Source organism: Lytechinus pictus, chromosome 6 (assembly GCF_037042905.1).
Source record: "Lytechinus pictus isolate F3 Inbred chromosome 6, Lp3.0, whole genome shotgun sequence".
Classification (NCBI taxonomy): Eukaryota; Metazoa; Echinodermata; class Echinoidea; order Temnopleuroida; family Toxopneustidae; genus Lytechinus; species Lytechinus pictus.
Genome location: NC_087250.1, coordinates 7,314,520 through 7,339,627, shown reverse-complemented (window position 1 = coordinate 7,339,627; position 25,108 = coordinate 7,314,520). Strand labels below are relative to the sequence as shown.

Genomic DNA, 25,108 nt, shown 5'->3' with positions numbered 1-25,108 from the left:
GCATCATTCGCTCTGACGGTAAGTGTCGTGTCGTCAGCGTACATATCTATGATACCTTCATGAATACATTCAGGTAAACTATTAACATATATTGAAAATAAAAGGGGACCTAGAATTGACCCTTGTGGCACGCCTAATTTGACGATTGAAGGGTGCGATTTGGCTCCTTTGAATTGTGTCACTTGTTGCCGATCAAATAAATATGATTTGAACCAAGTGATAGTCCTATTACTACAACCAATGCAAAGCTAATTTCTTTAAAAGCAGCTCATGGTCCACGGTATCAAAGGCCTTCCGAAGATCTATGAACGCAACTCCAGAAATTAAATTGTTATCAATGTTTAACGACCACTGATTTACAAGTTTTGCAAGGGCAGTAGTTGTTGAATGCATAGGCCGAAAACCAGATTGATTTGGGTGTAATAAATCATTCACGTCCAAGAATTCACTTAGCTGTTGGTGAACAGCCCTTTCTAAAATTTTACTTACGATTGGTAATATAGAAATGGGGCGGTAATTATTCAACGAAGAAATATCACCAGATTTAAATATTGGTACCACCCGAGCCTTTTTCCATTCATGAGGAAAAACTCCAGTAGAAAGGGATTTGTTAATAATATCACAAAGGGACTCTGCGATAACATTTTTTGTCATCTTTAAAAGTTTGCAGCTGACATGATCTTCCCCAGTTGATTTATCTATACTCAGAATATCAATCTGTTTCAAAACAAAATCTCTAGTAATCAACTTTAGCTCAAATTGAGAGTGAATTGAACCAACATTTGTATCATCTTCTACTTGAACTCTATAGGCGAGGAGAAGGAATTTGCTGGTTTTCTACAAATCGGGGGATGCGGCAAATCCGCAAATAATGACAATTACAGAGGCTATGTGTCACACGCTTTTTTATTTAATAATAAGGCAGATTAAAATTGACAACTAGTCATTTTTTTTCTCAATCGGAGCAATACGTGAAAATGTAGCCATTTTAGATTCGATATTTAGCAAAGTGATGCATTGATTGCCATTTAATAGTGCTGTTCATTTCTTGATTTCTTAAATCAAAATCACAACAGAGTTCATACAGAACTATATAATTTTCAATCATACAAAGCTCTTTCAAAAACTATACTTTCATTAAAGCAATGAATCAATGAAACGAAAATGCAGTAAATGTAGTAAGAAATTATAAATCAATAAAAAACATTTCAGTCCTTCATCTATTCTTATTAGTATCTGAGTATATCTAACTCTATGATCTCTCTCAAACTATACATGGACCACCACTTACAAATCCTTTACAATTAATCTTATTGAAAATTATTTCAAATGAATTAAACACACTTAAAACACTGGCATCAACAAAATGTTTTGCGGCCGTAACAGAGGCGAGACACACAGGCGTCGCTTTTTCGTCGGCAAAAGCCGCCGCAGCGTTGTCGACATCAAAAATTGAACTATGTTCATGGGAGTCTCTGCTATGATCAAACTTTTACAGATGATACCATGATAAACATTACTCTGGAAATACAATACCCTACTGGGCAATTTAGTGTCACACATCATGTGACAGAAAATGTGGGGGAGTTTTCCATCAAATAATCATTCAATGATTTTCACTGACAATTGTTATAAGCTATCGAAATCCTTGCATCTGATTGGCTCGGGAAACATCTGTCAGTAATACTCACTGGCTATTGACTTCATAAAACACCCCCACTGGTTTCAAAATCAAGGTGAAAGTTCATTTCAGGCAAAACAGAAGAACACAGAAAGCATGTTGTGGGCAAGAATAAGATGTGAGAGATATTATAGACGAGCGAATGAAGCAGCCGAGCTTTTTTTTGTATCCAAAAAAGCGTTTTCTTTTTTTGTTTTTACTATTCCATAGAACATGTCTCTATAATAAATACCCAATGTAAAGCAAATTATGTGACACAGTCTTCATATCGCAATACCGAGGTCAAAGGTCACGCCAGGTCAACAAACTTGAATAAAACTCCTCTTTTAACGTATGCTTGCTATATTAAATCGTAAGTATACGTATAAGTTTGGGCAAGCTTATCATACCCCGGGGATCAAACTGTAAAAAAAGGTTACAAAAATGTAACTAGTGTTTAAAGGAGAATGAAACCCTTGAAACCAGCTGAATCCATATCAAAGAGAAAAATCAAAGAAACATATTGTTGAAAGTTTGAGGAAGATTGAATGAATAATAAGAAAGTTATGAGCATTTATATTGAGATCACTAATGCCATGTAGATCCTCCCATTGACAATGCGACCAAGATCTGTGATGTCACACACATACAACTCCCTCATTACTTTAGTACTTATTTCACTTATATTCTCACTTTTATAGAGTCTATCACAAGGTGAGGTGTTCTCTTTATGAGAGGACAAGTACAGAGGTTTCACAACATTATATCATTGATAAATCGTTTGTCATATGATTAGAATGAGCAAAAAGAGATGTTTTGGGGTATATTTTCAGTGTCCAAAATGGGAGAGTTGTTCATCTGTGACATCAGAGATCTCGGTCACATTGCCAATGGGAGGATCTCCATTGCATTAGTGATCTCGACATTCAAATGCTCATAACTCTTCTATTGCTAGTCCTATTTTACTCAAACTTTTGTTGATCTTATTCTTTGATTTGTCTGCTTTCACAAAAGCTTACTTGCTCCAAGAGTTTCATTCTCCTTTAATGTCACTAAGCAAAAACGACTGCTACATATTGAATTGCATAATGTAGCTGAGACCGTGTTACTGCACATTTTGGTAAATTACTCAACGAAAAAAAAATGTGCCGGAACTATGTTACAGCACACTTTCATGACTGCACATGTCTCCTTGCCTTCTACTCGTTTGTTGAATGAAACATGTAGTGACGACAATGAAATATAAATTATCTAATACATACATAAAAAGTTTTAGCTGCATCTGTACTACGAAAGCAAGTTATAATATAAAACATGTATTATTTCATTAAAGGAGAATGAAACTCTTGGAGCAAGTTAGCTTTTGTGAAAGCTGAAAAATCAAAGAATAAGATCAACAAAACTTTGAGTAAAATAGGACTAGCAATAAAAGAGTTATGAGCATTTGAATGTCGAGATCACTAATGCTATGGAGATCCTCCCATTGGCAATGCGACCAAGATCTGTGATGTCACACACGTACAACTCTCCCATTCGGACACTGAAAATATACCCCAAAACATCTATTTTTGCTCATTCTAATCATATGACAAACGATTCATCAATGATATAATATTGTGAAACCTCTGTACTTGTCATCTCATAAAGAAAACACCTAACTTTGTGATAGACTCTATAAAAGTGAGAATATAAGTGAAATAAGTACTAAAGTAATGAGGGAGTTGTACGTGTGTGATATCACAGATCTTGGTCGCATTGCCGATGGGAGGATCTACATTGCACTAGTGATCTCAATATTCAAATGCTCATAACTTTCTTATTATTCATTCAATCTTCCTCAAACTTTCAACAATATGTTTCTTTGATTTTTCTCTTTGATATGGATTCAGCTAGTTTCAAGGGTTTCATTCTCCTTTAAACACCATTGCACTTTTTCAAAGTCTAGCTGGCTTTACGATGACGAATTGATTTGGCAGACTATTAACAAATTTTGATAATCATGAAACTTGTTTAGCATGGATCATATCCATTCCAGGGGGACGGAGGATTATGTCGTTGAAACTGGGGAGATAGGGGGATGGGGGTGTACTATGAGGGGAAGGCCACGGGGGGGGGGGGGTAAACATGTGTGTGTTTGTGGGGGGTAATTAGCGAAACCTGGGACGAATGATCAGTGCTTGCTCTGGTAAGGGGGAGGGAGCGAAACGATTCCATGTCTAGCCACAAGCATATCTTTCGACACGAGTTTGATTTTTTAATGTAATTATTTGAAAACATGCACTTGATAACCAACGCTCGTCCAACTGATGAGGATTTAGTACCAATTTTTTAAAGAATGTCAAACAGAAATACGAAACATGTTTGGATTTCGGAGTACCCTTAAATCTAGCTATTGGCGTAATGAGCAAAGCACTATGATAGGGGCCAGACTTGGCAAATGGTTTCTGTTTCTGTTTGTGGTAACTCCCATAGGAACTCGGCAGGACAGCATTTTTTGCTGGTAAACGCCAAGCTGGTATATAACCAATTACCTTGGAAACATTTTACGTCTAGGTTAATCAGTCATAGTGGCTGACGTAATAGACGACAAATATCACTCTTGGGCCTTTTTATCAAAGTGGAGACAATGGCAGAGTTGGGATTCGAACTCACAACCTTGCGATTATGAGTCCAATGCTCTAACCACTGGACCACACGACCCGTGGGACAAAAAAGGTGAGCAATCACATTTTTTTTCACATTTTATAATACAAAAATCTAATTATGTGATATATTTTGACATAATGTTCAGATGATTATCATATTCATCCTTTCCCTTACCCCTTCTTTCCTTTTTTTTTTGTCTTGGTAGTGAAACGTTTGGTGGTCCATGGTCCCAAAGCTCACCCCCCATCTGTTCGCCAGTGTGGCTAACTGATGGGTAAGTGAGCCGGGAGTAGGTAAGGAGGGGGGATGAAGAGAGGGGAAGTGAGAGGGGAGAAGAGGAGAGAGGAGAGTGGAGAGGGAGAAATAAACTATTTTCTATTCCTTAGTTGGGTGTTCGACAGGGGTGATCTGCTGGCTGTAGGCGTAGGTGGGAGGACCATCGGGGTAAGGTTGCCGAGGATCCATCTGATTGGGCATTGGATGGGTTGGGGGCGGAGCTCCGGAGGTTGGAGGCGGTACCACATAGAATCCTTGTCCGTTATTGGTGGAGTTAGGTGGTTGCAGAACAACGTTTGGATACTGTATGGCGGGAGGCGGTCCCTGCTGTACGATATACATTCCAGCTAGATATATAAAAAAAACACGATTTTTTTTTTAAAATAATAACTATTCCGACGTTTTCCTCACATGATAACCCATTACATTGTTACAACGCTAATATGAAGTGTTCTTTTTTATTTACTTACATGAATGAATACGGAAAACTGTTCCAATAAGAAGAACTAAAGTTAATTTTGATTGGAAAATTTGCTCCTAATCAGTCTTTTCTAATGCACTCATTTTTCATCTTTTTCTCATTTATTTGTGTCTTTTCCTGCAGTTATCATTATCATTATCATCACCATCATCATCATCATCACCACCATCATCATCATCACCATCATCACCACTTTCATCATCATGATCATGATCATCATTATCATCACCATCATCATCATCATCACCATCACCATCATCATCATCACCATCATCATCACCACTATCATCATCATCATCATGATCATCATTATCATCACCATCATCATCATCATCACCATCACCATCATCATCATCACCATCATCACCACTATCATCATCATCATCATGATCATTATCATCACCATCATCACCATCATCACCATCACCATCATCATCATCACCACTATCATCATCATCATCATGATCATCATTATCATCACCATCATCACCATCACCATCATCATCATCATCATCACCATCACCATCATCATCACCATCATCATCATCACCACTGTCATCATCATGATCATGATCATGATCATCATTATCATCACCATCATCATCACCATGATCATGATCATCACCATCATCATCATCATCATCACCACCATCATCATCACCATCATCATCACCACTATCATCATCATGATCATGATCATCATTATTATCACCATCATCATCATCAACATCATCACCATCATCATCATCATCACCATCATCATCATCACCATCATAATCACCATCATCATCATCATTCTTCGTAGACCCCACGTTCAACATCATCTTTTATGTCATTATCATAAGTATGTCCAATATCACAAGCTAACATCACCACCACCACCACTACTACCACCACCGCCACCATTATTAGGCCTAACTACGGAAACCTTCATTTACTTATTCCAATTTCTGAAGAAAAAAAACTTCGCTTCATAGATCACATCAGTTACCATGGTAACTGCCATTTATCTTCTAATAACCCATACCTTGTTGTTGACCAGGTGTAGTAGTAACAGCATTCCCTTGGGGTTGGAAGACAGCCTGTGGGAGGGGAGCAGAAAGTAATATCATGATACCAATCCTGGGGGTGTTTCACAACGTTTTAAATTAGAGTCACACTTAAATGTCTAGTCACGTGCTTTATAAAATGCATGATGGGATTGGTCAGATCATGGAGTAAGTCAATGGTCAGATCATGCCAAGAGGATATGCACTACTGCGTATATTGCACGTTGCGTATCACATACGCGTCGGCATTTTAAGTGGAATCTAGGGCTCACAGGCCTAATTCATTTCCCATAGACTCGTGTGTTAAAGTGGCACTTAAAAAGAATTCATAAAAAATAAGGAGGAAATTCGAGGGTTGAATGTTTACTACCAGTGGATAGGATAAATGTCTGACATTCCATATCTGACCAGAAAAGGGTACCTCGACCGGCTCATTTTAAAAATAAATCAGCATTTACGAAGACTACACCTGACGGGACCAAATTCATCACTTGAGAGAGTAAAATTACCCTAATTCTTCCGCCAGTAAAAATATAGGTCCATAGTGGTGAAATATCTTTCCAATTTGGAAAAAGAAAGTTCAGTAGGTACCCTCCCTAGAATCAGTGTTAGATTGTCAGTCATATTCATTCATTTTTGTCAATCAGCAATGTCAAATTTAAAAATTGAGCAATGGGTTGGCTCGAATGAATATCTTTTGCCTGCCAGTTGTAATTAGGCCCGTGCGACCTCTAATTCATACCAACGAACGTAGAGGGCAGCAACACACGGCATGCAACACTACCGTGTTTTGCTGTCATCTACGTTCGGTGATTCATAATTAAATCTTTTACGTCTTTCGGATGGTGACGTTAAAGGTCGGTCCCAGACGTAAATAATCATATCTGATTGATACACGTCTGACAAAACTCAAATACACACACACACACACACCCTCTCTTGTTGAAACCCCTGCTCATTTAAAATCACACAGACAAGACATCTTTCATGTCATGTTGTAGAGGTCGCACCAGGTTATTTCGATAGGGGCAAGACGAACTATAGGCCTTTGTAAATGTGACGTCATATGTTGTTTTCTCAACTGAATAGTATTGCAGTGTTACACTGTATACACTGCACCCTCCCCCTATTTTTTTAAAATTTCAGATCGAACATCAATGATAGGGCTACTGCTAAATATAAGACATTTGTCACTCACATGCCATCAGCCCCCACTTAATTCGAAATCATTTTTTCCCCTAACACTACCCCAACCACATGGGTCGCCCAGTTCCGTAGCACTACCCACATCGCGATTAAAATATTGAGAACTTGTAATTGTATTTTATTCACACCTTGAAAAGAAGACTGTTACGAATAATTATCACCTCTTAATGTCTTTCAAAGAAACAGAAAAGTGTTTAAAACAGTCCTTTAAAAATTGTTTAAAATTTTTTTTTTTTTCTACAAGAAACTTTAAGGTTCCGAATACAGCCTATATGGTTCTTGATGAAGTGAAGAACCCTATTAGTTTTGTATGGGGTTCTTTATACAACTTATGAGCTTCTTTAAACCATCAAGAATCCCATATGTTGTATAAAAAAGGATTTCGTGTAGAACAAAAACGGTTCCAATGGACTGTTAATTTAAATCCCTTCTATGCGTCTTTGATTAACTTGAGACGGTTGGAAATGCGGGACAGAGAAAGTTTCTTAAATCTTTAAAGGTCAAGTCCACCTCAGCAAATTGTTGATTTGAATCAATAGAGAAAAATCAGACAAGCACAATGCTGAAAATTTCATCAAAATCGGATGTAAAATAAGAAAGTTATGACATTTCAGTTACAATTAGGACCTCCTTGCCTGAACCACAAAATGTTAAAATAATGGAATTCCACGTATTCAGTGTGGAATGAAACTTCATTTCACATGACAATGACGAGAAACTCAAAATATTTCAAATTTCGTATAATAAAATACAAAAGAAATAGTGAGTGAGTTATGTCATCAGTTCCCTCATTTGCATACCGACCGAGATGTGCATAAAACTGTTTTGTGAAATGAAGCAAAACTTAAAATGTCATAACTTTCTTATTTTACATCCGATTTTGATGAAATTTTCAGCGTTATGCTTGTTGGATTTTTCTCTCTTTATTCAAATCAAGTTTTTGTTTGGATGGACTTGTCCTTTAAGAATGTGATTTTTCAAGGACGCCCCCGTCTTAATAACTCCAGAATGTCTCACCGTGACCGGTGGCGGCGGATTCCTGCAACAATCGCTACAGCCGCCACCATTGCAGCAACGAATCGTGCAGCATGGTTCGCATCTTCGGCACAAGGCGTAGCATCCGAAAGAAGCCGAAACGATGCAGAGTATAAAGAGGAAGAAACCGGTGATGCCGATCAGAGCGTCAAATGTTGCTCTTGCGGCCTGAAAGTGGAACGATATAGGAAACGAAACAATAAATCTACTCTGAGCATGTTGCACTAAACACAAATCGATTTCGACCAGATTTGTAACACTTATATAGTAGGATTGGGGGTCGGGTGTCCAGACACTTTATATTTTAGAAACCTTCTTTTTTTGTCTTTGGATTACACTAAAAATATGAATTCAATAGTTGTAATCATCATCTATTTGTTCTGTATAAAATTTCTTAACATTTTGTACAAAAAATTGATGAAAATTCGCTTGTAAACTTTTCCAAATGACTTTCTAAAATTGATCGTCCGGACACACAATAAATGGGTACAAAAACAACGAATAGGCATGAGTACGATGGTGCGAGCTGATTTCGCACGAGATGAAAGAAAGATGCCCCAATCAACGAGGGCGTTAGCCGAGTTGAATAGAGTATCTCTTTCTTTCACCGAATGCGAAATCTTGCACCATTGCACGAATACGAATATTCTCTATTTGTGTTGTATAATGGTATGGGGTCCTAAAGCTACGCACCACTCATCGCGCCTGCAGTTTTCAATGGCAAATGCGCATTCTTAATGTGAAACTGTGACTGCAGAGTGACGAACGATTCATATTCAACTTTTTTTTACTGAGGCTGCAGTTAACCTCTAAATGTAAAGAAAACCCTCAACTCTTTGGAATTTTGGAGTTGCATTCATTTTAATTTCATTTTTTCCTATAATAATAAGAACTTATTTTAGTATTTGAGGCACAGGAAATACAATTTTTTTGCATGAAAAAATCGAGTGCATAGCTTTAGGACCCCTTCTACATCGGCCGGCGAAATTAAGAGGTGTTCGGAAAACACGGCGGGATTTTTGTATTTGTGAGTTTTGTGATATTTTCTTCTTAGTTTATGATCTTTAGAATGTTTGCCACAAATTAGTGAAAGATAATTTGTTCAAATATTAAAATTGGCACAGTTTTTATCGTTTGTAAACAAAGTGCGTAGCTTTAGGTCCCCCCCCCCCCCATCATACAACGTCTCGGGATTTAGCGAAAATATGAAGGAAAAAAAAGAGTTCTTCCCTGCAGTAATCTATGAAAAGGGAGCAAAATATAGAAAGCGAAAAGCAAAATCCCACAAGCGGACATGACCTCGGGCAGCATTTAGCCAGCAGGCTTACACGCGCATTGCACCTTCATTCTTTTTTTTTTTTTATTAAATCGTATTGTGACGTCACCTCCTAAAGCCGTGCAACTGTTTTTGGACGGTACATTTTGGATGGTACGTCTTGTGCGCAACGGTACGAATGTTTCACATTCAGCCAAGCCCCCGAAGCTACCGCCATTTTGTTTAATCCATTAGAAGCTAAAATAAGCCCTCATTAATATTAATTTCGTACGATGCTCCCTCGTCAACTGTGGTTTTATACGTGTATTAGACAATACGCACATCAGCGCAATGACAAAGGTCAACTTGGCAAATTCATTAATGTATTCATTTTGTTACGCGCTCGTGACGCGAAGGATTCAGCGAATCAAGCAAGCGCAAATCTGAGGCGATACGTTGCGCTCTATAAAGTATCGATATCACAAGCGATATCACTTAAAAACAAAGCATTGTTTGCATTGCGTCTTATAGGCCTTTGTCAATTCCAAAAGGGAAGAAAAAAAGAATAGATCAAGTCGTGATTAGGTAAAGAGGTCTCTAGTGCTTTTGCCATCCCTAAATTGTCACATGTTAAGATATACAGCAATCTTAGTTTTTAACAAATGTAAAGAATCTCGACTCTAAATTATAGCCGGCAGAGGCCGCGGAAAGATCAAAGGGGGCTGTTGTACTGACCTAAAGTTTTTTTTTTTTTGGGGGGAGGGGGCGGGGGTGGGGGCAAAACATGGTTATAACAATTTGATGGTAATTTTCACTGGTTGAGACTATGGTTACTGAAAAAAATAACTGTCACCACTTAAAGAGTACATTTCTTGTTAGAAACAAATTTCGAGAAGCAAAAAAAAAAAAAAAATCTTCATGGATCCCCGTGCGCTCTTTCTTCATCTGGCGTCCGTTTCATAATGAATTACAGCTATTTAAAAACACTGCTATTCTTGTGATTACCGTGGTAACCTTGATTATGATTGGTTGGTTATACCATCGTAGTTACCATACTTGTAACTCATGATGAAACGGGCCCCAATTTATCATGTTTAATACGTTTCCTGTCCCCTTTATTCTCCAGCATTTCTTACTCTGTTTTTTTCTCCATTTAATCATTTTCCCACTCAAAATTCTTTTGTGCCGCCTTTCTCCTACATAATATGTAGAGCACATTTTCAAAAGGGGTTAGGTCCATTTTTCATCAAACTTGATTTTTATGTCTTAATGTATAGATTTTTAGTAGCTATATAAGATGATACCATAGAAAAGTTGAAATTCCTATTAAAAAGTGAACTAATATGGCAAAGAAAAATCACCTTTTTTTCAAAAGGGGTTAGGTCCATTTCAGTTTAGTTGCAAAAGGGGTTAAGGTCCACACAGACTTTTTTGGAAAATAATATCTACAAAAATATGAAGACAAGTAGATTTCTTTTATACCCAATTTTATGTTCTCATGGTAGGGTATCATGAAAATTCAGTTTTGCATAAGAATATTGCAATATGGGAGAATCTTTAAAAAAAATATATTTTCTGGGAGTGGACCTAACCCCTTTTGCAACCAATACAGAACTCATTTGTCAAAGGGGTTAGGTCCATTTTTCATATATTTTATTGTTTTCTGTCTCTAAACCTCTAAATTTTCAGTCGCTCTGATGATACCAAAGGAAATTTGAAATTCAAATGAAAACGTGAATGGAAGTGGCAAAAAAAAAATCACTTTTTTAATCAAAAGAGATTGGATTCACTTCAATTTACTTGCAAAAGGGGTTAGGTACACAATGATATTTTTTTTTAAGTATATAGAAAAAATTGAAGACAGGTAGATTTCTTTTATACCCAATTTTATGTTCACTGTTCACATGATAGAGTAGTACATCATGACAATTTAGTTTCTCAGAAGAATATTGCAATAAGTGAGAATAAAAACTTGGTTTTTCTCGGAATGGTCCTAACCCCTTTTGCAACTAAACTCTTCATATATTTCCTTCTTCTTTTCCCACTTGTTATCTGTCTCCTGGTTTCCATAAATCTCGTCTTATTTCTCTTCCACCCCTTTTGTTCCTACTTCCCACATTCTAGCTCTCTTACCACCCCCTCTACATTATCTCTTCATATGTGCCCCTCCATTTCTTTCTCATCTCTTTTCAACCCACTTCTCATCACTCTTTCCCTCTCTCGATCTTCATCTCATTTTCAATTTTGCCAATTCCAAATCCCTTTCATTTTAGCTCTGTACAAATACTATATGAACACAAATGAAAGACATAAAGGAATTCTCTGGTTAGTGGTGAATTTTATTAATCAGCCATAAAAATATATCACATTATCAGAGGATTAAGCTTTACCTTTTTCTTAAGCGTATGTTAATACTTTGAACCAAAATAATTTTTTTGTATGCTGGGGCAGCGATCCTGGGGAGGGGGGGGGGGGCACAGTTCCCCCTACTTCTTGAAGCACTGAAAAGTGCCTTTTTATGCAAGAAAAATGCCCCCTCACGAACGTGTACTGTGTCCCTTTCACCTGACGAGAACCTGTTTTAGGTGTTACCAAGTGCTCTTCCTTGTATGCAATTTTTTAACCCAAAAATGACCCCCCCCCCCCGGAACGTGTTCTGTGCCCTTTCATCTGAGGGCCCGTTTCATGTGTTAAAGAGTGCCCCCTTGCCTTCTTGTAAGTGCCCTTTCTCGAATCACTGCCCCCTTTTACCCAAGAAAAGTGCTCCTAAAGAACTTGTTCTGTGCCCCTTTCACCTGAGAAGAACCCGTTTTATGGTCACCATGACGATTGCCCTTTGAAACAAGAAAACAATATTCTCATTTCGATAATATAGTTATGAAGGAAATCCTTTGTGCATTAAGTTTAATAATTCATGAGTGGGGTATATAAGCAGTTTCGTACAGATGGAGGGGGGCTTCAAGGACTCTTGCCCCCCCCCCCCAAAAAAAAAAAAAGAGAAAAGGAAAGAAAAGGGTGAAATATATCATTCTGAATATTTTAGATTTTCTTTTTAAAAATGTCAAAATTTTGCTCGCTCACAACTTCTTAAAAATTTCATGTAATACAGCATTTTCCCCACATTCAACTTCACTCCGCCGCTCCTATTTGTATGTTTATAGCTTCTCCTTTTGCAACCAGTTTTAATGAAAATCAACAAGAAATTTCATACGTCATGAATTTGGGGTTGTGAAAAAAAAATTTTTTGGTGAAAAATTGGACTTGGAAAAAAAAAAACTTTTCCATCTTCATCAAGTGGTTCCTAAGTCAGACTCTTCAATGTTGAATTGTTGGATTTCTTGAATGAAAACATCTGTTACACCAGTCCTGCAAATTGAAAAAATAGAGAAAGAAAATCAATGAATTTAAATTAAAATTGTCGTGATTTATGAAACTTAAATGTTTTAAGAAATGTGAGACTATACATATATATGTTTCTTCAACACATAACAGGAAATCTTACTTCTACTAATTATAAACTTGTACTTCTATAAAGCATATCACTTGAACCTGTTCTATGCAGTTTACATACCACTCTCCATTATAACTACATGTTCTCTATGAACAAATGCCAGAGATTTATCATAAATATGAATATATGAATCAACATATGTAAATTATATAAATAGTCAGAATTAAAGTTGATATGTTTGTTGCACAGAATATTTTGATCTGTGATTAAAAACGACACTAACTATAATCTAAAAACAAAATTGAAATGGGTTTTTCAAAGGCATGTCTATTTGTTACCAAAAAATGTGAACAACCTCCATTATTAAAAATATTCACTAATTAACTCACTCATATAACTGCTGTAGGTTGTATTTCTCTTTGTGGTCTAGTCGCTGTTCTATTAGGCCTACTTCACCAATTATTTATCATCATCAATCACCTCCATGGAAATTGTAAAACTGCACCATCCTATTGGACAAAATGTAAAATAACAAGATTTTTAAAAAATCGTAAATCTACAAATATGAAATATGAATATCACACTAAAGAATGCATAAAATGAAATTAGTAAAATATGAAAAATAAATATTGCTTTGTTTATAAACAAATAGGAAATAAAAAGGCCATTTAATTACTAGTAGATCAAGGACATGACCTTATTTTATAAATTTGCCCAAGGTACATAACTTTTGGCATTGGTTCTATTTTAGACTCGAGAGCCTGTATATTTAAGAAGTGTATATTCATTACAGATCCTACCTCTTTGTGACTCAGATTATTTTTATTTAATGTAAACATGGTTAACATTCAATGCATGTAATGTATCTGTAATTTTGTATATGGGTTAGTTTAAGTTTTATACCTGGATGAGAATCTGCAAAATGATGCATGCACTTATGATCATCATCTTGAACCATATAGGTAGACCTCTAATGTTTTTCTTGTTCTTCAAACTCAACCTGTTTGTGAAAGAAGAGAGAGAACAATAATAAAAAGTGATCTTTTTCATGGCCGTATGTATAGGGGGAGGGGTTTGGGTAAGAGCTGAAATGTGAAAACCTTCATCAAAAAGAGAATTGCATGACATCCTTCAATTTTACTTAAGAAAATGCACAAAACGGCCCTAGGTAATATTGGTCGCTTCTGGCCCTCGCTTTCTGAATTTTAGGTTTCTCTCAATTTTTTCACATGTCTGCCCCCCCCCCAAAAAAAAAAAAAAAAAAAAAAATCTGGATCTTTTTATTTCCGAATCTTATTTCATTAGATATTAACATAATTTCATAATCTCATGCACTAGGTCTAGATCTATTTGTAAGAAAATATAGATCTAGTCCAACGAGACTCAATGCTGTGCGACAGCATTCAACGATGGACTCTCGATCTATCTAGACCTAGAAAGTAAAGCTTCGGTTCTAAACCCTATATCGGTTTAGAAATTTTTGATGTCTGACTTTGACTTTTATTCCTGGCTAAGACTTCATTGCCATTATTGACTGATAGTAGATCTAGATCTAGTCTGACTCCTTGGTCCACTGACGGTTATACTCGTACATGTAAATGGAGTCGTTTAGGCCCAGACCTAGATCTAGGCCTAAATTACAGACCTAGATCATAAGCCCTGGGGGTAAGTATCAAGCCGAGGGTTGGGAAAGTATAAGTTAGACTAGATTTTAATTAGGTAGGCCTAGCTCTTGATAGCATCGATGAATAAATAAAAGTAAAGTAGCCTAGATCTAAGTATAAAGTAAGTAGGGCCTAGGATTAAGAAGATCTAGCCTAGGTCATAGATCTATTGATAATAAGACAAACATGCAGAGCAGCATGTTATTTCTAAGACCGAGTCTATATATTTATGAATAACAATAAGAGTTAAAATGGTGGGGGCTAAATGCAGAAGCCTGAAGTTATGCAAAATAAATTTGATATCTGAAACAAAGTGAGGACTGACACAATGACAGGTATGACAGGCGTATCTTGATCCACACTCCGCTTCACAGTTTATTCCTGACTGAGTCTCGATCTACTGAAAACAGATGCAGATCTCCCTCTAGATCTAACGTTACAGTGTACAAAAAGAAGCCTCATTCTTCTTGTTTTAAATTTGATCAATCGTGGGTTGGTCCTTGTTGGAGGTGAACCAAACCAGCCCGATTATCTCTCGATTCCCAGCCGCCTAGGAGCCCGTACAAAATACACTGCAAGCAACATACAGGCTGCACTGGGCGACGATGACAATCTAACTTCAATTTCAAGTACCAAATTCTGCTTTCCTTTAACAGAAGAATGATAGCAAACTCTCTAATTTGTTAAAGAAATAACCTAAGATCACAAAATACAGTGTGAAATGTGTAAATAGTCCACTGAATTCATGTGGTTATATCAATTTATACGTACTCACCGGAGTGTTCGTAGGTCCATTTTGTGTGTGGAAAGAAAAGTTTCAGAATGAATAAATTAGATGACGTAATGAGGTCAAATGAATAATTATTTCTGTAACACGATACCACTAGTATCGATGACAAAGAATCGGGGAAATCGCGTATTAATGACGCTCTTAGCCAATGAAAAGGCCGGATTATGAATATCTTCATGCTCATGAATGTCAATGAGGGCTTATTTTTGTCTTCAAATGATCGCGGTAGGCGGAGCCTAATCTCATTTGTTTTGTGCTGAACGCGCACGCAGCTTTCGGTCTAGTAATATATTATAAGGTCTTTGCCAACGAACGTAGAGGGCAGCAACACACAAGCGTGTTGCTCTAAGGAAGGTCAACTCGATACGCGCATGCAGCTGAGCTGCGCGCGTATTTTATTGTTCATGCCAACGAAATCAAATGCCGATCTAATACAACAACAAATTAGTAGTGATCAAAAAACGAATATGAAAGAATATGACTACAACAATATCAAAGATAACTTAAAAAATATGTTGAGGAATATACATACATATAAAAACATACTTTGATATTTAAAACTTTACAAATATAAGTTTCAGGAAACTAAAATCATTACCAAATCGGTGATTGTTGTTATCAGCGATTTCACCAGACAGCTGTATTAGGTGATTTGCGTCGAGACGATTTTGTGACCACTCGCAAAGCATTTCGGGATTGAATATAACCACCTTATTTTCTCTGAGCTCTTCGCTGAACCCATCATCACAGTGCAGCTGCAGCGCAGCGCGCAGCCAATGCAATGCATCCGTATCCGATGCATGGGTTGTTTTTTCGCCGTCCATGCCATGGTCTCGGACTCAGAGTTGAAATTTAGACCCGGATTTCGGGGATACAGCGCCTTTATTTCAGATTTATAGACTTAAAAGTCAAATGACATTTAAAATTTAAAATCTAACCTTGAACAATCATCGTTGATAAACATCAGCCCTGAAGCCATTACACTTCAAATCAGGCCAGGCAAATTAGACGTCATTGGGATAAGTTGCTAGATCTATGACGAGTCGCCTGAAGCCCCAGCGCATCATCAATGTCACTAGCTAGCTGCGCGACCGGCCCAGACTCGGCGCACCCAAGCCAGAAAAATGACCTCGATTATTACGGTGGTTGTCTATGCATTTATTAGTGGTGCAGCGAAATTCAGCAGAAGAAAATAAGAGATATGAGGTATCCTCGTCACAGACTTAATATTCCAAAATTAGGAAAAATGTCAAAATCATGATTATTTAAGCTAAATATTTTCTTTAAAAATGAAAGTAATATTTTTAATATTTATACCCAGAATAACCGATCTAATAATTGTTCATTAAAAAATATTTGAAATTAACAAATGAAAAAAAATCAACTCGACAAATTTCACAAAACCCCACCTTAATTTTTTAAAGTGGTCACAAAATTCGAGCGGAGTTGACCTTCCTTAGAGCAACACGCTTGTGTGTTGCTGCCCTCTACGTTCGTTGGTCTTTGCATTCAGCCTTTCATTTGCTCGCGTACAACAAGCTAAGTAGGCGCTGTACAATATGCATACACATAGCGAATAGGCATGAGTGCGATGGTGCAACATTTCGCATGAGGTGAAAGAAAGATGCTCTATTCAACGAGGCGTAAGCCGAGTTGAATGGAGCGTCTCTCTCTGTCTTTAAAGGAACAAATTACCAATGATTTGCCACAGTTTGGGTTCCAGGACCCGGAATTCCCAGGCTGGCACTCCCAATCGTGCCAAAAGCTATATCCTTCCAAAATGGCGGCCAAGATGTGCATTACAAACAGAACTAACCCCATCAGAGAGCCGAGTATCGAGGAAACCATGTAGTACCATACCTGTGTGTTAAAGATAGGTCAATCGATTATAATTATGGTATACATAGGCGGATCCAGGCGGCGAAATTATTTTTCCCTCAAGAGTGCCGGACCACAATATGAATATTCATGACTCGCGTCTTCGGAATAAGAGTACGCATGCACGTAGACTTTTCTTTACAAACTTGTGATCGCTTTGGGTCGTTCGTATGGCAAGCCCTTTTAACATTTATTCACATTTTCTGATATCAAGAATTAGATTTCTTGATATCAATTAAGCATTCATTTCTTGATATCAAGAATTAATTTCTTAATATCAAGAATTCTTCTCTGACACCGAGCGTATATAATTCATGTATTGCAAGAATTCAATTTGATTTCGAACGCAAATTATTTTCTTGATATCAAGAATTGATTTCTTGATATAAAACAATGAATTATTGCTATCAAAAAATGAATTATTGATATCAAGAAGTGAATTATTGATATCAAGAAGTGAATTCTTAATATCAAGAAGTGAATTCTTGATATCAAGAAGTGAATTCTTGATATATCAAGAAGTTAATTCTTGATATCAAGAAGTTAATTCTTGATATCAAGAAGTGAATTCTTGATATCAAGAAGTTAATTCTTGATATCAAGAAGTGAATTCTTAATATCAAGAAGTTAATTCTTGATATCAAGACGTTAATTCTTGATATATCAAGAAGTGAATTCTTGATATCAAGAAGTTAATTCTTACTATCAAGAAGTTAATTCTTGATATCAAGAAATGAATGAATTCTTGATATCATTAAACGATTTATGGATATCAAAAAGTGAATTCTTGATATCAAGAAGTGAATTCTTGATATATCAAGAAGTGAATTCTTAATATCAAGAATTCTTCTCTGACACCGAGCGTAATTCATGTATTGCAAGAATTCAATTTGATTTCGAACGCAAATTATTTTCTTGATATCAAGAATCGATTTCTTGATATAAAACAATGAATTATTGCTATAAAAAAATGAATTATTGATATCAAGAAGTGAATTATTGATATCAAGAAGTGAATTCTTAATATCAAGAAGTGAATTCTTGATATCAAGAAGTGAATTCTTGATATATCAAGAAGTTAATTCTTGATATCAAGAAGTGAATTCTTAATATCAAGAAGTTAATTCTTGATATCAAGACGTTAATTCTTGATATATCAAGAAGTGAATTCTTGATATCAAGAAGTTAATTCTTACTATCAAGAAGTTAATTCTTGATATCAAGAAATGAATGAATTCTTGATATCATTAAACGATTTATGGATATCAAAAAGTGAATTCTTGATATCAAGAAGTGAATTCTTGATATATCAAGAAGTGAATTCTTGATATCATAAAACGATTTATGGTATCAAGAAGTGAATTCTTGATATCAAGAAATGAATTCTTGATATCATAAAACGATTTATGGTATCAAGAAGTGAATTCTTGATATCAAGAAGTGGATTCTTGATATGAAGAAGTGAATTCTTGATATCAAGAAGTTAATACTTGATATCAAGAAATACATTTTTGATATCAAGAAATCTAATTCTCGATATCAAGATGTCTAATTCTTGATATGAGCATGATGAGAAAATGTGAATAAATGTTAAAAGGGATTGCCATATGTTCGCGTTGTATGTGCCATGAATCAATCAGCACCCTAAAATTGCCGGTACCCTTCTATGCCTTAAGGCTTAGATCTATATCTACTGTATATCCAATTCTTAATCACTGAACAAATTGCCATTAGTGACAAAACAACATGCTAGGCTAAGATATTGCTAGCGTAGGCTATAGGGCATTGATTTGATCTCATTGATTAACGTACTAAGTAAACGTAATGTTCGGAATTAAAGAAAAGTAGGGGGCATACCACCCAGTTGTAACGATCTCAAATTGAGTTCGAACAAAATTCATTGAAATTACCACCAAAGTGTTTGTATGTATTGCTAAATAGCTCTAAAAGAAAATGCATAAACGTGCTGAGAAATGAGCAAAATAAGCACGGAATTCCATCGAACGTCGGATATTTTTCGAAGCAATATTAATACACTGTCCCACATATACTTTTCTGTGTTAGTGATCATCATCATAGTTATCGATTTTGAGCGAGGATGTCATTATTTTACAAAAAAAGTTTACATTAAATGTAACAGATCTACTGATCTGGCGACTGACTGGAATACTCCCCAGGGAGTGGAGGATGTGCACACATTGTGTGCGGGAATGACTGATTGAATCCGATGACCGGGGTAATAATATATCTGTAAAGCGCTTAGACACGTCGTTCCGATGTATTAAGCGCTATATAAAAAACGGATTATTATTATTATCTAGATTTATGATAATATTTGGGCAATTAGCCTTGATTTTGTCTTGTCATTAATGGCAATTTGATAAGTGTTTAAGAATTGCATCTAAAGAAGCCTATATGGCCTATGATTAAGGGTATCGGCAGATCTACTGTTACCTTTAACCAATTCTAAGTTAACCATGGCATTTTTGGCTCCAGGCATTAGACAGGTCCAGATTTTAGATACTATGCCCTAACCCATAGGTAAGCCATAGCCTAGCCTACCTTAGCCTAGTATTTTTATAGTGTCATTAAATTGCACTTTGATAAGTGTTTAAGAATTGGATCTATAGATCTAAGCCTAAGGACTAAAGGGGTATAGTACATGTGCTGATTGATTCATTCACGGCATGCACCGCGAACGACCACAATGTCCACGCGCAGCCCACTGTTATTCCGAAGAAGAAAGCATGAATAGTCATATCGGGGTCCGGAACTTTTGGGGGAAAATAATTTCGCGGCCCGCGCAGTCGACAGATTGATAAAAACAATGACAACAGACAACCCTGAATTTCCTCTTAAAAATGGATTCCATATTTCTATACATTTAAGGAAGTTCTCAAAAAGCAAAATAAGCAGAGGCCCTAACATTTCAGCAATTTGTAGGGTCTTGTTCCAAGAAATAATAATGCACTGTCCCATGTGTGCTTATCTGTGTTGGTGATTTTCAGTGTGATCGTTTTTAGGCTTAGAGTTCGTCTCTTTACAATTTCAGATTCAGTTTAAGTCCTGTAGTAGCAGATCTAGAAGTAAGGATAATGTGACAATTAACCTTTGATTTACAGACTCAATTATTAAATTTATCTTTACTTAATAGAAGAAGAGAAGATAAACACCATCAATTCTTATTTCTCGTGAATGCATTTCAGATGTATATTCGATGATAACGTGGAATTTTTTTTATATTGCACTAATCTGCCAGAAACATAAAGAGGAAGTTCGACCTGACAATAGGTTGATTTTAAGAATAGGAGAAACATCTAAACAAAATATATTGGTAAAAGTACGTGTGTTCTAGGGGTTTTAGCACTGGACTCATGATCATAAGGTTGCGAATTCGAATACCCGCTCTGTCATTGTTTCCACTTTGATGAAAAAAGACCCGAGAGTAATTTTTGTCCTCTATATATTAAAAGTCAGCTACTGTGCCTTATTAAAGACATAAGTTAACGTTATAGACATGATTGTAATTAAAATAAAATAAAAACAAAGGAGAGATGAAATATGTACATGGATGCCTTTCTATCAACCTAAAAAAATCTGAAACCAAAAAAAAATCAAAAGAAATGCTTTTGATACGTTATAATCGAAGATTTAGTGTAATTTGTATCGTTGCGATAATAATAGAACACATAAGTGTATGTGATGAAATTAAAATGGTGTTTCCGGTCACTTTATATTTCACTTTTTGAAGCACTAACTAATGATTTTCGGACGCGATTTTTTTTTGGGTTTCATTTTTTTTTTACATATCACAGACACAGGTGACAAATGGGACCTCGCAGCTCAGATTTGTAAAAAGAGTCAAATCAATGTTAGCCAATGGCTTTAGCCTAGACATTAAGGCCCGTATTCTGAAGTCAGGTTTAACTTAGACCATGGTCTAAATCTGTGTTAAAATTATGGGAACTCAAAAGTGTCAAAATTTTTATTAATTTGTATGTTTCTTATGTTTGCTGTGCTCTTTCCTGATTCATCGATGGCGAAGACAATCATCTATTTACACTTCCTAGAAAATTATGAAGCATTTTAGAGCCAAATGAGCTGAAATATAATATCTCTACCGTCAGTGATTTATGTAACAATTGGCTATCCATACTTAAACCACAACTTTAAACCTGAGTTTAAGTTAAACCCGACTTCAGAATACGGGCCAAAATGTTTCCTATGTAATTGGTTATACTAGCACAAATCTGTCTTGTCGAGTTGTTACGGGAGTTGCCATAACAGAAACAGAAAATCCATCCAAGAATATTAAGAGAGTTATTACAGTTTATAGTTTGTAATTTGTGACGTCATAATTGTTGAATGGAACATAAAAATATGTTTATCATAGAAGGAAGCTTGAGATTACGTGTCTGATAATTATGAATCTCACAAATAAAAGCAATTCTATTCTTGTTAAGAAAGGGATAAAAAAAAATTCTACCAGTATATCACACGATATATGAAGGGCGGATCACCTGTGACGTCACAAGATCTGAATTCTTCTATCTCTCCCATAACGACCAAAGTATATAATAGCTTTTTCTACTATTACAACATAACAAAGATTTTTATTATTTTCAAGAAAAAAAAAGAGACTGGTTACCAAACACTTGCTGCCGTTGGAAGCTGCAGATATTCCGATGACTCCATTCAGCCCATAAATCTGTTATATAAGAACAGTCAGCGTAAACATAATTAAGAATGATTGATTAGATGGAACTGCACTGAATGGAGCTTTCTTTCTTCTCAGGCGTTCAACTTTTGACGATGGAAGAGGGTAGTATATATATATATAATAACATTTTATGTTATGCAGCGCCCTCTGAAAATCAGCTTATAGTTGAAGAGTATCATCATCATTATTACTATTATTAGATTCACTTCTATTATTATTATAATCAGTATTATAACCATTTATTATCATAATTATTATTATCATTATCATCATCATCATCTTTTATTATTGTTATCATCATTATTATCATTACCATTATTATTTTCGATATTATAATTATCATGATTACCATTATTATTATTATTACAATTATTATCATCGTATTGTTATTTCTTTTATGGTTATTATCATAATTATCATCATTATTAGTAATGGTAGTAGTAGTAGTAGTAGTAGTAGAAGAAGTAGTAGTAGTAGTAGTAATAGAAGAAGAACTAGTAGTAGTAGTAGTAGTAGTAGTAGTAGTAGTAGTAGTAGTAGTAGTGGTAGTAGTAGCAGCAGTAGTAGTAGTAGAAGTAGAAATAGAAGTAGGACTAGTATTCCACTCCAGATTATCCAATTATCATAATTAGAATTGTGATTATTACAATGATTATTATTATTATCATCATCATCATTATTATTATTGTCATAAGTAGTAATAGTAGTAGTAGCAGCAGCAGCATTGGTAGAAGTAGTAGTAGTATTAATAGTAATAGTAGTAATAGCGATAGAAGAAGTAGAAGTAGCAGCAGTAGTAGAAGTATTATCATTATTATTAGTAGTAGTATTATTAGTAGTGGTAGTAGTAGTAGTAGTAGTAGTAGTAGTAGAAATAGTAGTAGTAGTAGTAGTAGTAGAAGTAGTAGTAGTAGTCGTAGTAGTAGTCGTAGTAGTAGAAGTAGTAGTAGTAGTAGTAGCAGTAGTAGCAGTAGTAGCAGTAGTAGTAGTAGTAGTAGTAGTAGTAGTAGAAGAAGTAGTAGTAGTAGTAGTAGCAGCAGTAGCAGCAGTAGCAGCAGTAGCAGTAGCAGCAGTAGTAGTAGTAGTAATAGTAGTTGTAGTAGTAATGGTAGTAGTAGTAGTAGTAGTAGTAGTAGTAGTAGAAGAAGTAGTAGTAGTAGAAGTAGTAGAAGTAGTAGTAGTATTACCAGTATTCCACTCCAGATAGCCGTAGCAAAAAAGGACCAACGGGCCATGAGGATGATAGCTACTATTCCGAAGACAACAAGAAGACATCCGGCTATCAGTTGCAGGATTGCTGTTTGCTGAAAGAATAATGAATCCATCAATATCAATAGGTGGATAGAGCGTTAACGCGCTTTTTTGGCACGAATTCACAAAGGTGAATTTGAAAACCATCGGTTGAACCCATGGTGTATTCAGATTTCCTGAAAAAAATACGCGCATTTACCTATTTACCGCGTATGCTGATGCGCGCTTTTGTCACGGTGCGCTAAAATGACGCCTGTTACCATGATTAAGTACGCTTTTTTTTCACGAGTCCACTGTTTTGAACAGTTCAAAACAGTGGACTCATGAATAAAATAGCGTGGATATCCGTGGCAACAGGCGTCAATTTGGCGCACTGTGACAAAAGCGCGCATCAGCATTGGACATGTTTTAATATACGCGGTAAAATAAACGTAATTTATACAGGAAACCTGCATAAACCATGGACTCAACCGTGGGTTTTCAAAACCACCTTTGTGAATTCGGGCCAATGAGTCCACTGTTCAAATCAGTGGACTCGTGAAAAAATAGCGTACTCAACCATGGCAACATGCGTCATTTTGACGTACTGTGACAAAAGCACGCATCAGCATTTGATATTTTTTTAAATATGCGCGGTAGTTATGCGTAATTATAAATTGTGAATTCAGGCCTTTGGATAAAAAAAAAATAATCTAAAAGGTCAAAATCTCAAGCGCGCAAAAACATTTTTCTATTGCGTGTGCGTACGCGTCTGCATGCTTCGCGTATGGCGTACATTACGCGTTGATTTGGCCCAATATTATATGCAGAAGGGGGGGGGGCAGGTCTGCGCACCTAACTATATTTATCTTAATATTTAGCATGAAATTCTTTTCATTTCACACAATTTTCAGTGGACAATCTTCCTTATAACTTATGAGTAAGCGTGCCAAAAGTCCATTTATGTAATATTCTTGGAAAAACCTGACGCCAATGATGGAATAGTGCACTGTTCTGACGTCATAGATGCAATGCAATTTCATGGACGGACCGGACAGCAATGTTTCTCTACCGGGCAAGTCCCGTGAAGGAACGGCGCAGGCACTAATCCACATTACGCTGGATGATTGGCTTCAGGAAAAGAAGGTCATTCAGCGCAACGCACAGTCTATATTTCTTGGTTCAGATAACAATACGATGAAGTACGAGTTCAAGAATTAGGTTTTCAAGATATATTGTTCTAACTCATTAAAAGTAGGATCTAAAACAAATACCATGCCTTTATTTCGGAAGTATAGTATACAAATATAATTGATATACCTGGGGCCGTTTCATAAAGCTGTTCGTAAGTTAAGAGCGACTTTAAGAACGACTGGTGAACCTTTCTTATACGCGCTTAACCATCGTCAATGAATACCATTTTCCCCAAGAACATGAAAAATGATCACCAGTCGTTCTTAAAGTCGCTCTTAACTTTAAGCACAGCTTTATGAAACACCCACCAGGCTTTAAGTAAGTATAGCGGGAAATAGCTCGGAAAAATAGTGATTGCCGAACCAACCTCGGATAAAATATTTCCGCCATACTTTCTCAACCTGGTATACTTGTATAATGTATTGCAAGTTAGTGGTCGCTGCGTATCTTCTCTTTAATATTAAAATCTGCGCAGACCTGGGGGACCTTACCATACAGACAATGAAAGTTAATGAGTGCAATGGACAGAATACTTCGTGAAATGAAAGATTTAATGCTGTAATCGATAAAGCG

General features: G+C 36.1%; 1 protein-coding gene across 2 annotated transcripts in view; it reads right to left on the bottom strand.

Moving 5' to 3' along the window:
• Nucleotides 1-891: 891 nt before the first annotated feature.
• LOC129263452 (uncharacterized) overlaps nt 892-25,108 on the bottom strand; it is a 30,686-nt gene continuing 6,469 nt past the window's right edge. Inside the window, exons 3-9 of one of the 2 annotated variants that reach the window (XM_064100792.1) lie at nt 23,299-23,415; nt 22,040-22,099; nt 17,209-17,373; nt 8,336-8,521; nt 6,091-6,145; nt 4,706-4,929; nt 892-1,988 (exon numbers count right to left, since the gene is read on the bottom strand). In XM_064100792.1, coding sequence (XP_063956862.1) covers nt 1,971-1,988; nt 4,706-4,929; nt 6,091-6,145; nt 8,336-8,521; nt 17,209-17,373; nt 22,040-22,099; nt 23,299-23,415 — 825 coding nt within the window. In that variant the 3' untranslated portion in view covers nt 892-1,970. Of the gene's footprint in view, nt 1,989-4,595; nt 4,930-6,090; nt 6,146-8,335; nt 8,522-17,208; nt 17,374-22,039; nt 22,100-23,298; nt 23,416-25,108 lie in introns of those variants that run through there. The other variant, XM_064100791.1, reaches the window with a different exon arrangement.